Here is a 15,273-nt window from a genome sequence, read left to right on the forward strand (position 1 = left end):
TATTATATTTTTCTAGTCTTAGTACAATTCATGAAATCTATCCAAAACATCTTTCATAAAATTACTTGGACTCCATAGGATAAGTTCCAAAAAGATAATGTTCTTACTCACATTATCCTCTTTCCAAACTTTTATAACATTGTGAAAATACATGGGAAATAAGGAGAATCCCTTTTTATACAAGTTTAAAGGTATAAAAGTACTAAAGAAACATCATATGTTATATGTATTATATTTCAAAAATAAAAACACACTACATTTCAAAAATAAACCAAACTAAGAGTTGAAATTAATGATACATTATAACTTCATTCATCAAAATAGAACAAAATCATTTTATTCAGTTCTATGCGGAAGTTAGAACACTGTCTAGAATACAACATTAAACTAAATCCTTTTTGTAACTAAATCCATCAAAAGTAAATCTATCATTCCAGCATCTTGCATCAAAATTTTAACTTCTTTTAGTATATTTATACATGATATTGTTTTGGTTGGATGCAGAACCAGAAGCCTAAAATTACTGTAAATCCATGGAGCTAATCAAAGAGGAAAGTTACAACAAGCTCTCATAAGCTAATCAAAGAGGAAAGGTACAACAAGCTCTCCCTAATTTGTGTTGGTTGGATGCAGAACCAGAAGCCTAAAAATTATGTAAATCCATGGAGACCCTCTTCCACCTAACGAAAATGATAACCTCGGACAATGGTGCAAATCCATGGAGACCCTCTTTCACCTCCCAAGAATAAAGGGAGGGCAAATAAAAGAAAGTCAATAGTAAAACATTATTTTAAGTAAAATTATACACATTTGCAAATGGAATAGATTTCACAGATGGGAGAAGGTAGAGTGTGTAGAATTTGCCATAACAGAAACCAAAACTGTGATACATGCTGCAAACTGCATCATTGTCGTTTATGGGAGTGTAAAATGTAGGTAGTTGGGTTACCAAGTCACTTGTAGATATCGGTTAGCCTCATTAATGTATTTATCAGATAGTGAGATTTTCAAATGCTTTGCCATTCGATGTGGCAGAGCCCACATTTTGATTATCAACTGCATGGTTAGGACTAACATTTTCAGAGTTATTGCGTAACTGATTAAAGGCCGAATTGGGAGAGGCAGAGCTGTGGTTTCCCTCAAAGTAAGTTGAATAAGGGAAATACTCTGCACACCGCACTTTCCACCCTGCAAAAATCCAGAATGGGATAAATTTAGATAAAGGTATCAGAAATTGAAATGTCAACTAAAATCTGAACTACAATCATGATTGTGTCAACTAAAATCTGAACTACAATCATGATTATGCTTACTCAATGCCGCATCTTGGTCAACAAGTACTGTTCCAAGAAGCTTGTGAACTGCAATACAGTCTTTAAGTTTCCACTTTCCAATTGGTCTGATTGCTTCATTTCTAGCAGAAGAAATTTAAGAAAAGATTTAATGTCTCTGTTACTCAGTTTCAAAAACAAAATATGAAACTAAAAGGAAAACAATGAGCTTAAGCTTGGGAAGCACTTGCCATCATACAAACATGATTCATCTCAACTCTATCTATCTGATCAAAGGGTTCAAGTTGTAGTGAAATGTATTTTTCACTCTCTCCATACTATTAATTTCCATCACTAAATTCTAAGACAGGCAACCGAAGTCCCTCTCTTCTAATTTGGGCATAAAGTCCAAGTCAATCCCTACAAAAGCGCTTGTAAGATGAGGATTGCCTGAGCCTTAAGTACTGTCTATGTCACATTTCTAGTCAATATGTGAGGCTTCTCATAATTTGACCTTAGGGTCTAAGTTTACATCACAAAATTGGCTTGTAAGGTCATATCTCTAGTCAATGGCGGATTTTCAACAACCTCCATACTAAAAATGAGGCTAACAGGTAGGCCGCCCCTCTAGTGGAATGAGATGATGAGTTACAGCAAGCTTTCTCAAGTTAGAGTCTGTCAAGCGGGTATTAGTATTTTCTTAATCCAATACTTAACTGACAAAAAAAAGTGTGTTGAGTGTGGTTAATAACACATGGCAAGATATTATAAAACATTACCTAGGCACAATATTATTTGCTGACTCTTCAATCAACTTGACAGCCTCAGATTTTCTGTTAGAATCTAAAATGTACAAGATTTCCGTAAAAGCTGCTATATGCATCAAAGAATCTGCAAACAATAGAGAAACAATATAAAATCTTCATAAAGAAACTTGCAATGTATGTGATGCCACGAAGATGGTAGTATTCATTGTGACAACCTTTATGATTGTCAAGGAAAGCATTGTTTGCGTCAAAAAGAGATTTCTCATGCAGTTGACTGCAAGAAAGGAATAAACAAGTCAAGTAAAAAATCAAATCATAATCTAAAAATAAATCTAAGTCAATATTGCAAAAAAATGAAAGGAAAACAAAAAGCAAAAAACTAAGCCATCAAGAACCTAATAGTTGGGCGCTCAGCTTCTAAGACACTCCATATCAGTTTCTCTCTTTCAGTCACAGGAGTACCCATGGATCCAAATTGATGGAAAAATTTAATCTGCAAGCAGAAAGAGATTTTTTACTTGTGTATGTGTGGGATGGAGGAAACAAGAAATCAGAAGAAAAATGAGACAAAATGTATCCTAAGCATGAGAAAAAAGAAATTGAATAACAGGCCAGGAATAGCTTGTGCAAATCCAAAATACATTTTCTTTTCAGATTGCCTAATCTACTGCTTTTTGAATATTTCATGATATGAACAAATAATTTTGAAGTATATTAAATTAACAAAGATGCTACTATGCAAAGATGGAATAAATCTGTATTATTGCTTTGATATATAAAAGAACATTAAAAAAAAAACTTTGTCCAATAAATTGGAACTAATTTGATCTTCCAGAGGAGATACATACCAAGCAACGATGAGAATCAGGGTGATCAGCATCCAATCTCAGCAACTGCTTTACAGCCTATAACTCCACCAAAGAAAACACATTAATTTGACATCACATTGTAAATGAAGAAGTACAAGAAATAAATTATTTAATGAGAGCTACTATGACATTAACTGTTTATTCAAAAGTGAAGTTTTGGTTGACCCATGAGTATGGGAAAAGGGAAAGAGATGGTGAGAATGTGAAGGGTGTTGGGGCAAGAGGACAAGGCCTATCAGGTGAGAAAAGAAGAAAAGGACAAATGGCTGAATATGATGAAAAGAATGAAGTGGAGAGATAGAAGGCCTAACTGAATGGACATGTTGCAGGTTCGAAGTGGAGGAAGGAAATGCAGTAATCATTGGGAGAGAGGAGGGAAATGTGTATTTAGGGAGAAGCAACAGAAAGAATGAAAGTTAAAGAATGATATTAATTATTGATGCTAATCATGGATATTTTTGTAAAATAATTAATGCATCTAGTAATTTAAAAAGGAGCTTATACTTGAGGAAAAAAGTGTTTTTCAAATGGAGCTTATATTAGGGACAGAGGTAATACGAGCCAAATAAATTTACATTGTAACAAAAACACACGATGCCTGGTGATAAGTTACTGGCTTCCTCATACCTGAAAGGCAAGCAAAATCTTCTGTTTTCTAGTATATAATTCAAAAGAGAGCAAATGTGTTTCCAATGAATCAGGTGAATTCTTCTGCAGCAACTTCAAGTATTTAACAGCTTCAGACAGTGGATCTTCAACCTAAGCATGGAAAAACACACAAGAGATGGATCTATTTCAGTACTATGGTAAAACACATTCTGAATTGAAAAGGAGTGTTTGATAAATCTGATACTGTTATGCATTCTACAGATTTCAACATTTGATAAATATGACATGCCTTGGTATTTTTCAGTGTGGCGTTTTAACTTGTCAACTCCATATAACATTTATTTGAAAAAAAAGTACTATTTACAGAGGAGCTCAGAATATTATTATTCATATTTACATTGTTGAAGTTATAAGATTCAGTTATAAGATTTAGAGGGAGCTAAAACAAATGCTCAGAAAAATCAAATTAGAAAGATAAAATGTGAATATGTTGAAATAAAATTTGAATTAAACTGAAACTAATCCTAAGGGATAATATAAGTTAAGTTATCCTAATGTACTTTATTTATTATATACAAATTAGATTAGATATTAAGATTTGTTTTTCACATATTCTAAACATATATAATGAATCTAAACGACTAAACCCATTGTTATCTCTACCCATCTACACTTGCAATATGCAAGGTGATATGAACCACAACAATGGTCACCCCTATAGTTACTTATCTTCTACATGAATTCAACAAGAAATATTTTTTGTGCATAAAAAAATAAAGACATCTAAATTGGAATCCCAAAGGTCATTAAAGACACCAGAATTTACCTGCAATAACTTTTCCCCATGTGGATCAGGATCAACAGGTTTTACATTCCGCTTCCCAGACTTTGATACAGTGCTAGAATTTAATTCTTCATTCTTTTCTTCTGCCTCCTAAAACCAAAATAGAATGAAAGGATCAACAATTTTAAAGATTTTACTGCATTAAAGTTACTAAATGCTGTGGATATGACTACATTACTTTCTTAGCTTTTGCTTCTGCCTTTCTTTGCTTTTGTCGCAATTTCTTTTTTTGAGAAGGAAGCAAGTTTGACATATGCTCATCTTCCTCTGTGGTAGACTTTGATGGAAAATCATGCAACTTAATATAAGATCTGCAGCTCAAAGTAATATAATTCATAAATATAAATATCATAAATACAAAATCAGAAGTAACATGTTTCACTTATATTATTAACTTGGCAAATCCTTAAGGGGCCTTGGTTAGGTCATAACTCATAAACTATAAACCACACCAAACTAGAAGCATTAGTCAGAAACAGCAAAGGAAAAGAAAGTTCAAATAACAATCACAAGTTCATTTTCCCTATAGACTTGCTTCGCGTGTGTATTTGTGAAGGGCTTTCCATTCCCATGCATGTACCATTTACCCAAGGCATTGCCAACACTAACAAGCATAACAACCTATATTACACGGACACAATACAAGTAACTGATGACAGATACAACACATATAATCTGATACAGCAATACATTATTTCTCTAAAAATATAGCATGTGATACGTTTAAGATACGTTTATAAAAAATAAAAAAAATAAAATACAAACCATTATAAAGAAATTAAATAAATATTAAAAATGCACGCAATTTTGAATCAAGTATTCTAATTTTTAATAAATATTCTAAACATGGAAATACATTTTTTTACTTAAATAGTTAAATACATGAAGGCGCATTTTTCAGGAAAAAAATTACATTCGTGGATTTTCAGAGATAACAACTTGTGCATTAAAACACACACCAACAAAAGACATGATATTTACTTGATAGCCCCTGCTGCTGCTTTATGAAAATATGCATGTGAGTGCAATTGGTCTTGAAATTTAAGCATTTCAACGTAAGTACGCAAAGTCATTTTCCTTAAGCAATATGAATGAAAGTCAAATTGGTCCTCAATAATATCGGCATAATGCTTCTCCACTGCTAAGAATTTTTTGAGAGCCCGCCCAAGATTGCCTTGGCGGAAAAAGCTTTCACCTGAGGCAAGCTCATACCTAGCAAGTATAGATATTACAACATGTTAAGACAATAACACTCAAATTGAATGTGCAAAAATTTGACACATAATTGTATACTAACTAACCACATGCATTGCATATCATGAAGGTTGTTATGCTGATCTCCATCTTTTGAGAACAACACAGCAACTTTTTCTGCCAAAGCCACCTTGATAGCAATGGAATATATAAATACAGCAGAGTCAGAAAAGCGGGAAAAAAAACTCTTAAATCACTATGCCTATCAGCTGATATATAAATATAGTGCAATTAAAAACAAAAACCTGATCAGCCTGCAGCATCCGCTTAACACATTCACTATTAACATAACGGTCAGCAAGATCCATATGTCTTGCTTCATCTGCAAATGCAGCAGCAGCATTCAAATCACCAGCATGCTTCAATATCCGACTCTGTTATACAAAGACAATCAGAATTCTTTTAGTTTTGTAATTAAATGAGGACAAAAGCACCAGTAATCCCAATCTCAGCTTCTATTCATTTTATCCATCTGTACTCTTACATGCATAACCCGCAAGAGACTTAATCATCTGATTTGTTTTGAATTTCAATAATAATGTGTTCGCACTCAAGCATAGAAAAAGCTTTGTTGAGATTGAAGTGCTTTCTTATGTCATATTAAAAAGCTCAATACCCAAAAATCAAGCTTTACTGAGCACAAATATCTTATCTTTTTCTATTAACACAAAAATGATAAATTATATGGCATTTAAGCATTCTGAATTGAATAAAGCAGTATGACAGAAACTGCAAGGCAAAATGCAAAATTAGTCTAAAAGGGCTTTTTAAGCGCAAAGGCATCACATATAACACACAATACACATGGCAATAACTTATGTGACAATGCTGACCAAATGTCTAATACAAAGAAGGATGGTTAAAAATCTGCACAAATAATGTGTCAAAGAAATTCTACAAGTTACTCAGCCAAATCATAGTCAAGAGTCATTTCATCCTTAATGGTATTTGGTTAACCACAATCACATGATGATGCTTCATAATATAAAGGACGGACGGCGGGAAAAAAAATTAACAAATCCAATAACGAGCAGAATGGAACTCATGACTCTGAACAAACCTTAACAGAATATAGATCAATGACAGTAGGTGTGTGTTCTATAGCCTCGTCGATTTTAGAAAGAGAAATCGCATATTGGCCAAGCCTGTCATAATGCTGCACCAGTACAAATTTATTAGTGAAAGGAAGCAGGAAATGAATATAAATATCAAACGGCAGCCACAAACCTGAGCCAAGAAAAACAAAGTCCACAAAAGAGATGAAGGGGGTTCTTTCTCCGTACTGTATAAGAGAGAGAGAAAGAGAGAGAGAAAGAGAGAGAGAGACAATGATTATTTATAAAATACAAAAGTACCAAGTAGAATTATCATTGCCACTTATTTAACATGGGATGCAGTTATGTTTTTCGTGGGTTCTCTGCTTAAGGTTGTTCCATGGGAACTTCAGTTACTGACTAAAAAAACATTGGGCATGTATGCTTCCCTTGCAGCTCTCTTCACTTTCTTCATTTAAGAGTTAGCCAGGAGATATCCAAGATAAAAATTAAGTCAAATGAATATTTTGCTCAACTCACATGTTACCAAAACAAATCTAACAAGTTACCTCCCAGGATATTGGCTTGATGTCCTAATTGAATGCTCTAACTCAAGAATAAGTTGTTCCAAAATGTCAGCCTGAATAGTAGAAATAACAAAAAAAAAGTCAATTAATTATGAAATCCGTAACAAATTTAATAATAGAAATGTATGTGATAAAAACTGACCTTCCCAGGATGATTGTACAAAGAAGAAAGATCAGAAAACAGAGATGGAACTCCCTAGAAAAACACAGAAAGAAATTTAATTAATTTTGAAACAACTAAACAGAGCACATAAAATATGAAAAGGAACTTTGTGTACCTTAGTTAAGAGAGGCCTAATATAATTTTCTGCTGCTTCTCGAAATTTGTCACCTTGTAAAAAATCCAGGGGTATTCTCTGGCAAACAAAAAAATCCACTAAGAATGAATTTTATCCAAAACAATTGTCCAATTAGTAGAACACCAAGCATTTTCCCATACTACTACTAGAAAATGCACAGATTGATTGATGAAGATGTCAACAAAAATAGGATTACTTCTTTAGCAGCTGTGATAGAGTACACTAGTTTAAAATGGATGATCTGTATATTACCACCAGTCGAATTTTAATTTTCTCAAGTATTTTATTTACAGACCTCTCTCGCTGCTTCCACTTCCATCTCTCCCTTCCCCTCCAACCCACTACCGCATCTTCGAGGTGAACCCTCTCCCAGCCACATGTACTTCCACCCTCTTTGGATCTTGCTGGCGGCCCTACGCCATCCCCTCTTCCACCCTCTTTACTTTCTCTCCATGCAACTACTGTGACTCAACTTTGGTGCTGTACTGCAAAGTAGGCTTTGAAAGTTGTGCCTGGTGGGCAAACAGAACATGCGCTAACACTGTCTCTCGAGTACATTACCAGATTAGCGACAACTGCAAAAATGGCACCACTTCGATTCTGACACTCTCTCTCTCTCTCTCTCTCTCTCTCTCTCTCTCTCTCTCTCTCTCTCGAGTACATTACCAGATTAGCGACAACTGGAAAAATGACACCACTTCAATTCGCTGCATCACCGACAACCATTTTTTCTGATCTTTTGAAGACTAAGATTCCCATGGCAGCACCTCCTCCCCACTCCACAAATGCCACCATCTAAAAGGTCTCTTCAACTGCGCCTCCTATGTTTTCCCAGGGGCTCGAGTCGAGGCCTAAAAATACCATTTCAATAATAAATTTAGTGGGTTATGTTCCCTTGCTTCTTCATTATTGATGGGTAGCGGAGATTTCAAAGAGAGCGAAAATTAAGGAAGGTTGCCTATGCAGGAAAGTGGACAAAGTTAATAAGTTTGAAGAGAGGAAAGCTTAGTTGGCACAGTCAAAGTGAGAGTGACATGTTTCAGTTGAAGGTGGTGGCCACAAGGTACAGCCACAGTGACTGTAGACTGGCCTACGGAAAAACCAAGATGGGGGGGTTGATGAGGTGGGGTGAGTGAGGCGGGTAATCGGTAGTCATCTTTCTATTTTCTCTCTTCTCTGGAGTATTCTTCCGGTTTTTCCCCTTGGTACACTACTCTGAGAGACCCATTCTTTAGTTTTACATTTTTCAAAAACACTTATCAGCAACACAGTAATACTCTTATATATTAGAAAAATCATTTCCACAGGAAAAGCAAGTACTTTAAATGTGTTAAATGGATAATACAGCAAAATATTACTGGTGATTGTTTAACTTTTAAGAAAAGATATTAAACAAAAAGGTTTAAATGACTAGCAATAACAACAACGAACAGTGTTACCTTAACTGCAGAAGACCACTTATATTGTTGCCCAAGTGCTTCATACAATGAAACTAACTGATCTATTTGATCGGCAGAGTACTTCCCATCTTCTAAATACAAACCAACACACTTTTGGAGACCCTCATAGTAACTGATTGATAACATGAAACAAGAACAAATGTTCAACTTCTACAAGTATGGCTAATAAAAATAAGTATGTCATAGACAATTCAAATACAAAATAAATAGTTTATCAAATCAACAAGCGCCAAAAAGAAAAGGAAACTGCAGTCCACAGCAAAATTATCCCTTTATCAATTCAATGAAAAATAAATAAACCAATTTCTCTATAAAAGTAGACAAGATGAGCTTTATCCTAATCTATCTTTAAGCAAAACTCAAACTTCCACTTATAAGAAATCAAGTAAACAACGAATACACAAAATCACATGTATAAAGTTCTCGGTTCCTAACGTGAGACATATCCAAAAAATATTTGGTCCCATTTTTCAAATATTATCCTATTCAAATTGGTTAGTCTCAACCACTAAAAAGGAACATACAGACACTTCAAAATTGTAGTCATAACCATATTGGACACTATGGAAATTTCAAACAACATTGTCTGCATTTTACAATTTTGTAATTTTGTTTGAACTTCTGGACCAATACAAATAGCAATGAGATAGGTCTGTTAATAAAGAATCTTGGTCAGTTAACAAGACTGAGATAGTTAGAAGAAATAAATAAAGATTGTTGCCTATAAATAATAGGGGGTGAGAGCGAGAGATAGTCATCTAGTGAAAATTAGATTTGGGACAAGCGAGGGACCTGGATCTCTCAGAAGAAGTATAAATAAGAACACCTTAAACAATATGTATTCATCCCAACCTTCAGAACACATGAGTAATAGAAACATAACTTTTGCATAAAGAATAATTTTATTTACAAGCTAGAAGTGTGTTAAATAAATCGTTCAGGCATAAAATAAACAAACAAGAAAAACGGGGCAAACACAACAAGGAAAAAACATCTAAAAAGACTGATCAATTGAGACACTTTGACCTAAAATATAAGTGTTCTTCATTACCTATAATCATCAGGATTCATGGAAAGTAATATCCTGTACAACGATTCTGCTTCTTCTAAATGACCAAGCTTCACTACAAGTGAAACCTCTTGTTCTTTAAAAGCAAGTTTATCAACCTAAAAAGGCAACCACAAACAAGTTATATATCATGGATAGTAAGTTAAATTATCAAATTACCAAGCTAAATATAACATACAATTTTCGATTCGCTTTGGCGTAACTCTTCAAGAGCTTTATCAAGAAATCCGCATTCCTCTAGCAAAGAGATCTGAAAGAAAGAAAGAAAGAAAAAAGAATCGCATTCAACAAATGCAATTTAATTATAGTCATGTGTTTTATCATAAACCTTTTATTCAAGAATCAGCCTCTCAAACACAAGGTAAGACTGCCTACATGGATCCAAACCTCCTTTAGACTGTTTCATTTTGACAGTCAAAACCTTTCTGACTAATAATTGACCCAGTCAGACAGTCAGATCACTAAATTGCTGATTCAGCCTCTGGTAAACAATCAACCCAAAATTCCCAGGAGATATAGAAACTAATCCTACGTGATACTCTAAGATACAGTAAGATTACAAGTTGATCTTATAAGATAAAATAAGATAATGTAAAGATATTGTAAGATACTATCTAATATTTTAACAGTGGCAACATTTCTAAATAGATTAGCAAGAGAACTGGGTCACCAAATTTCCAGTCCAGGTTTTACATTATCGGTTTTAACCATAGACGTCAAGGTCAAAAATAAGTTACCACTGATGCTTTCATACAGTTTTAAAAACAACAAGTTATGAGAAAAAATTTGATATGCAATATGTGTAGATAGTATAGTTAAGCTAAAAGTCATATCAGACATCAAATATGTGAATGAGCATTGAGCATTCAATAAGAAACAGATGCAGACATTCTGTCAAAGGATAACCTTATATAAAATCATTTCCCCATGCTCGCCCCGTTCATTATCTGGAGGATAATCATTTTCTAAAGTCCCTTCATAGGCTTCCAAAATTTCCACAGCCTTGGACGCACTGTTAAAGATTGAAAAGGTCTGTATTACATTTCAACAACTACTTGTAATAAGAAAACTAGACTTCAGTAAATAAAAGAAACGAAAGAGTCTGCACAACTAAATATATCATTTGGTTCCCAAAAAAAATCTCTGAAAAGCTAAAATAGGACGGAAAAATTCAGCACAATACAGGCAAACTGTCAAATACATATATTGAGTCAAGGACAACTGTTCCTAGACCAGCATGCAACAACGAATTTCCGTTTAAGGTGTCAACAATTGGGGGGGAAATCAAAATAAATACATATCATACTTAGAGTTTAAATGATGGGCAACAGAAAAGCCAATCCAGTTCAAGCGATGATTTGGCTTAAGAGTCAAAAGTTGTTGTCTAGTCTCAACAAAGCCAGATAAATCTCTCATTTGAGCCTGTCAGTAAAGAGTAGAAAGAACTATCACATAAGTAGACCATATTACACTATAAAAAAGAATCGCTGATTATATACTTGTGCATATTTTATTTAAACGGCCAATGTTAATAATCAGTTGTTAGGCTAGTATATTTTATCCTTTACAAGGCAATTGCATTTAGATGATTTAATGCCTCGAAAATAAGGGATGATACTCTTGTATTTCTGTAATTTAAATCGAGAGATTGATGGGCTTCCTTGGCTCTAATCTTTTTTAGTAGAGCTCACTCTTCAATATAACAGGTTTATGAACCTAAGTCATTCACCCACAATTATCTTTGAATCTTCAGTTCTACCAGATAATCAAGATTCAAAATGACCAGATGAGAAACATGTGTGTGAGCCTTGATCTCTAAAGATCCTAACTTCGCAAACTTCATTATTACTCTACTTTTTCATTTTCATCTACCTATCATTAGCTCACGTAAATCAGATTTATTTGTTCAAAAATTTAAGCCATATGTCTATAGAAACTTCTCTGTCTAACCCATCTCTTAGTCACTTTTTGTTTGGTCATATGTTTTGTAAAAACCTGATATACTTTAGAAATAAGCCAAAATGTATCCACAAATTAAACAAACTCTGAGCAGTATGATTTCTGACTCAAGAACATGCCAGCATAAAATAGTAATATTCAAGTTAAATTCATTACATTGTATGTGTGTATGTGTTCAAATACTTTCTGAGTTCCTATCCATTATAAATAAGAAAGTAAAGGTAAAATGAATTTAAGACAGTACCTGTAAGAGTGACAAATCACGCAGAATTTCAATATTGTCAGGATCTATTCTAAGTGCATTTCGGTAGCACTTGATTGCCTCCCTGTATTCTCTGTCTGACCGGTATAGGAGACCAAAAACATGCCAGCAAACATGACTTTTAAGGTCATTCTGTGCCAAAACAGTATTAAAGCCGAATCACTTAATAAGCAATGATTGAAAGATTAATAAATCAAGTAAAATCAAAGACAACCCACGGACCTTCAATCCTTGACGAACAAGTTCATATGCTTCAGACTTGCGATCCATGCAGTTTAATGTTAAACCCTTCATTGATAAAGTTTCTATCATCCAGAAAAAGGAACGGACACATAGATAAATGTTAAAAATACATATATGAGCGAAGAAGCCAAATATGCTAATGCTGCAACAGAGAGCAATTAGATAGAATAGGGTGAAGATACATTTAAAAAGATGGCATTGCTTGAATGATTCAAACAACTTGGAAAGGAAGCATAAAAAGTTTTCTATTTCCGGCTCTTATTTTCACTGTTAATTACAAAAAATAACACGTTTCACATGCAAAACTTTATCAACAGGGAACGAATTTCAAACAAAGTGTCATATATGTAAAGGGCGAGAACAAAAGTTTAAACAATGATAATTTTGTAGCTAAAAGTTAAAAACATGAAATGAAAATAGAAAACAACTTGCAAACTACCACCAAAAAAAAATGTATACCTCCATGGTCTGGGAATTTTTTCAAAATAGCATCAGCTGCCTTGATGCCTTTTTTATATTGCTTGGTCTCATATGATTTCTGCAGCAATAACAATAAAGAAAATGACCTCAGCATACAATTAATGCATCACCTCAAAAAGAAAAATATCATTTTACTCACATAAATATCCTAAAGACAAGTTAATTGAATGGACAGTTTAACAACAAATGGACACTTTAACATGCATAAAACTTAATTTCAAAAGAAACAACTGCAGCAAATTGTCTAGTCCCTTGAGAAAAGAAAAAGCCAAACCATCTTCATTTTTCAGTTTTAATCCCATACAGAGGCAATAACTATTTCCAAATTTTAATTTGACTACTCCCAGCAGCTCCGAGTGATTAAGTCAGCTAGTACTCTCTACACACACATTGATAAAAATAAACATCCACAGTCATTCTGAAACAGCAGCACGGCACTATCAAATGGCTGCTCTGATTGCATTGGCAGATTTTTTAACCGACTTATTATAACTAAAGTCCTAAAGTGCCAAACTACTTCCCATACCTACAACTCATATTCTAAAGCATCAATTAAACTCAATCTATAACATGTATTTGATATCAGTTCAAACTTCCACAACAACAACAACAACCACCAAGCTCTATCGCACTAAGTGAGGTTGGATACATCGATCAACTTTCGCCATAATGTTCTGTCAAGGACCATGCTTCTATCCAAATCATTAATCTCGAGATCTTTCTTAATAATCATATCAAACTTCCAATAACTAAAATTCTAAAGTATCAAATAAACTCAATCTATAACATGTATTTATATCAGTTCTAACTTCCAATAACTAAAATTCTAAATTATCAAATAAACTCAATTCATAACAGTTTCTAAATTCTAATACCGGTTCAAAGTTCCAAGAACAGAAATTTTTCTTTCCTTTGAATTTCCTCCCTAGTTTTCAACACCATAAAGAAACTACTCTCTAAGATTGCAGAGGGAAAAACAAAGAGCATAGTGAATCCAATAAACTACTCTCTAAGCACACAGTGAATCCAAGAAAGTACAAGTTCAAAGTACCAAATTATCAATTCCCAGAGACTTCAAATTTCATGTCATACATCTGAAATTACAACAGCTAAATCCAACCTAGGGTTTCGTTAGATTCTTAGTTAGCAATGATAGTTTGAGAAGTGAGAAAAAGCAGAATCTAGGGTTTAAAGAAGTGGAAACAATCAAGAAAGTGTTAAAGAGTGAATATAATTGAATCTGAGTAACAATAAGCAAAACGAGAGAGTGGAAGCTTACAACAATGAGCTTGAAGAGGTTGGCTTCTTTGGGAGGCAGTGAAGCCGCCATTGTTGGTGTTGGTTGTTGCACAGAGAGAGAGAGTGAAAAATGATGGGGTTTAGAGAGAGAGAGAGAGAGAGAGAGAGAGAGAGAGAGAGAAGGGTTTTTGTTTGTGAGGTGCAGCCCTACTGTGAATGCGAAGAAAGGAGCGAAAGAGAAGCAAAGCGTGAGCGCAGGTGCGTTAGTTCGAACCTCGAAATTGCCATTTTCTTTCTCAAATATTCAAAAACTAGGAAACAAAATAACAACATTTTCGTGTGTGTATATGCATTCATATTGTAAAGAATTTTTACAAGATTAAATGTATATTTTTTACAAGATTACTTTACTATATTACTATATTAGTTTCTCAAAAATTACAGGAGAAACTCTTTAAATTAATAATGTTGGAGTGGAGAAATTTATTAATTTAGAGAGTTATTAATTTAACGATAAATTAATAATTATTAATTTAAAGAGTTTTTAAGTAATTATACTCTACATACCAAACAAAAAAGCAAATTAGTCTATGCCTTTTAGAATTACGTTGCAGTGAATTTTGAGACTCAACTTAAATTAGTAACTACTGTGTTCATATGCTTTGGAAATCAATAATGACTTTTGAAGTACAGTAAAAGTAAACAAGAGAAACAAATGTGTTCAATGTATACTTAAAGGAAAACAGACAACTATTGAATCATATTTCAATAGAGTGTAATATTTTGTTTTTCCATTTCTATGAATTATTAATTTATGATTTTCTTGGGACCCAAAATTATAAAGGCATCTCCTGAAAAATTATTATCTTATTATTTTATGGAGTTTTTCAATTTTTTACATTAGCCCAAGTCGGGATCGGACAAATTTATTATTTTAGGGAGTTTATTAATTTACCGAGTATTAATATAAAGAGTTTCTACTGTATAATGTGGCTAGGGTAATTCTCATAAGTCATATCCACCGAGA

At 33.6% G+C, this 15,273-nt stretch overlaps 1 protein-coding gene across 2 annotated transcripts; it reads right to left on the reverse strand.

Moving 5' to 3' along the window:
• Positions 1-321: 321 nt before the first annotated feature.
• Positions 322-14,531, reverse strand: LOC131601204 (N-terminal acetyltransferase A complex auxiliary subunit NAA15). Of its 2 annotated transcripts, none has more exons than XM_058872975.1 (26): positions 14,287-14,531; positions 12,987-13,065; positions 12,507-12,589; positions 12,267-12,416; positions 11,370-11,485; positions 10,970-11,075; positions 10,242-10,313; positions 10,046-10,161; positions 8,974-9,106; positions 7,514-7,591; positions 7,378-7,431; positions 7,218-7,288; positions 6,842-6,896; positions 6,675-6,770; positions 5,860-5,988; positions 5,662-5,744; positions 5,342-5,572; positions 4,539-4,671; positions 4,343-4,450; positions 3,535-3,666; positions 2,887-2,943; positions 2,434-2,531; positions 2,254-2,312; positions 2,051-2,162; positions 1,314-1,414; positions 322-1,188 (listed from the first exon to the last, which is right to left on the reverse strand). In XM_058872975.1, the coding sequence occupies exons 1-26, from the start codon at positions 14,335-14,337 to the stop codon at positions 992-994; spliced, it is 2,700 nt and encodes an 899-aa protein (XP_058728958.1). In that variant the 5' UTR covers positions 14,338-14,531; the 3' UTR covers positions 322-991. The 2 variants fall into 2 exon arrangements, with proteins under 2 accessions (XP_058728958.1, XP_058728959.1); XM_058872976.1 differs by lacking the exon at positions 14,287-14,531 and adding an exon at positions 14,059-14,217.
• Between the last annotated feature and the right edge of the window lie 742 nt (positions 14,532-15,273).

The sequence above is a fragment of the Vicia villosa genome, linkage group LG5, assembly GCF_029867415.1.
Source record: "Vicia villosa cultivar HV-30 ecotype Madison, WI linkage group LG5, Vvil1.0, whole genome shotgun sequence".
NCBI lineage: Eukaryota > Viridiplantae > Streptophyta > Magnoliopsida > Fabales > Fabaceae > Vicia > Vicia villosa.

Bases quoted from the DNA above. Each gene is read 5' to 3' on its own strand.
- LOC131601204 (XM_058872975.1), bottom strand. From the start codon at position 14,337: ATGGCGGCTTCACTGCCTCCCAAAGAAGCCAACCTCTTCAAGCTCATT. The intron at 12,590-12,986 runs GTATACATTTTT...TCTGGATGATAG, and splicing joins AAAATTCCCAGACCATGGAG to AAACTTTATCAATGAAGGGT. The intron at 7,289-7,377 runs GTCAGTTTTTAT...TCTACTATTCAG, and splicing joins TGTACAATCATCCTGGGAAG to GCTGACATTTTGGAACAACT.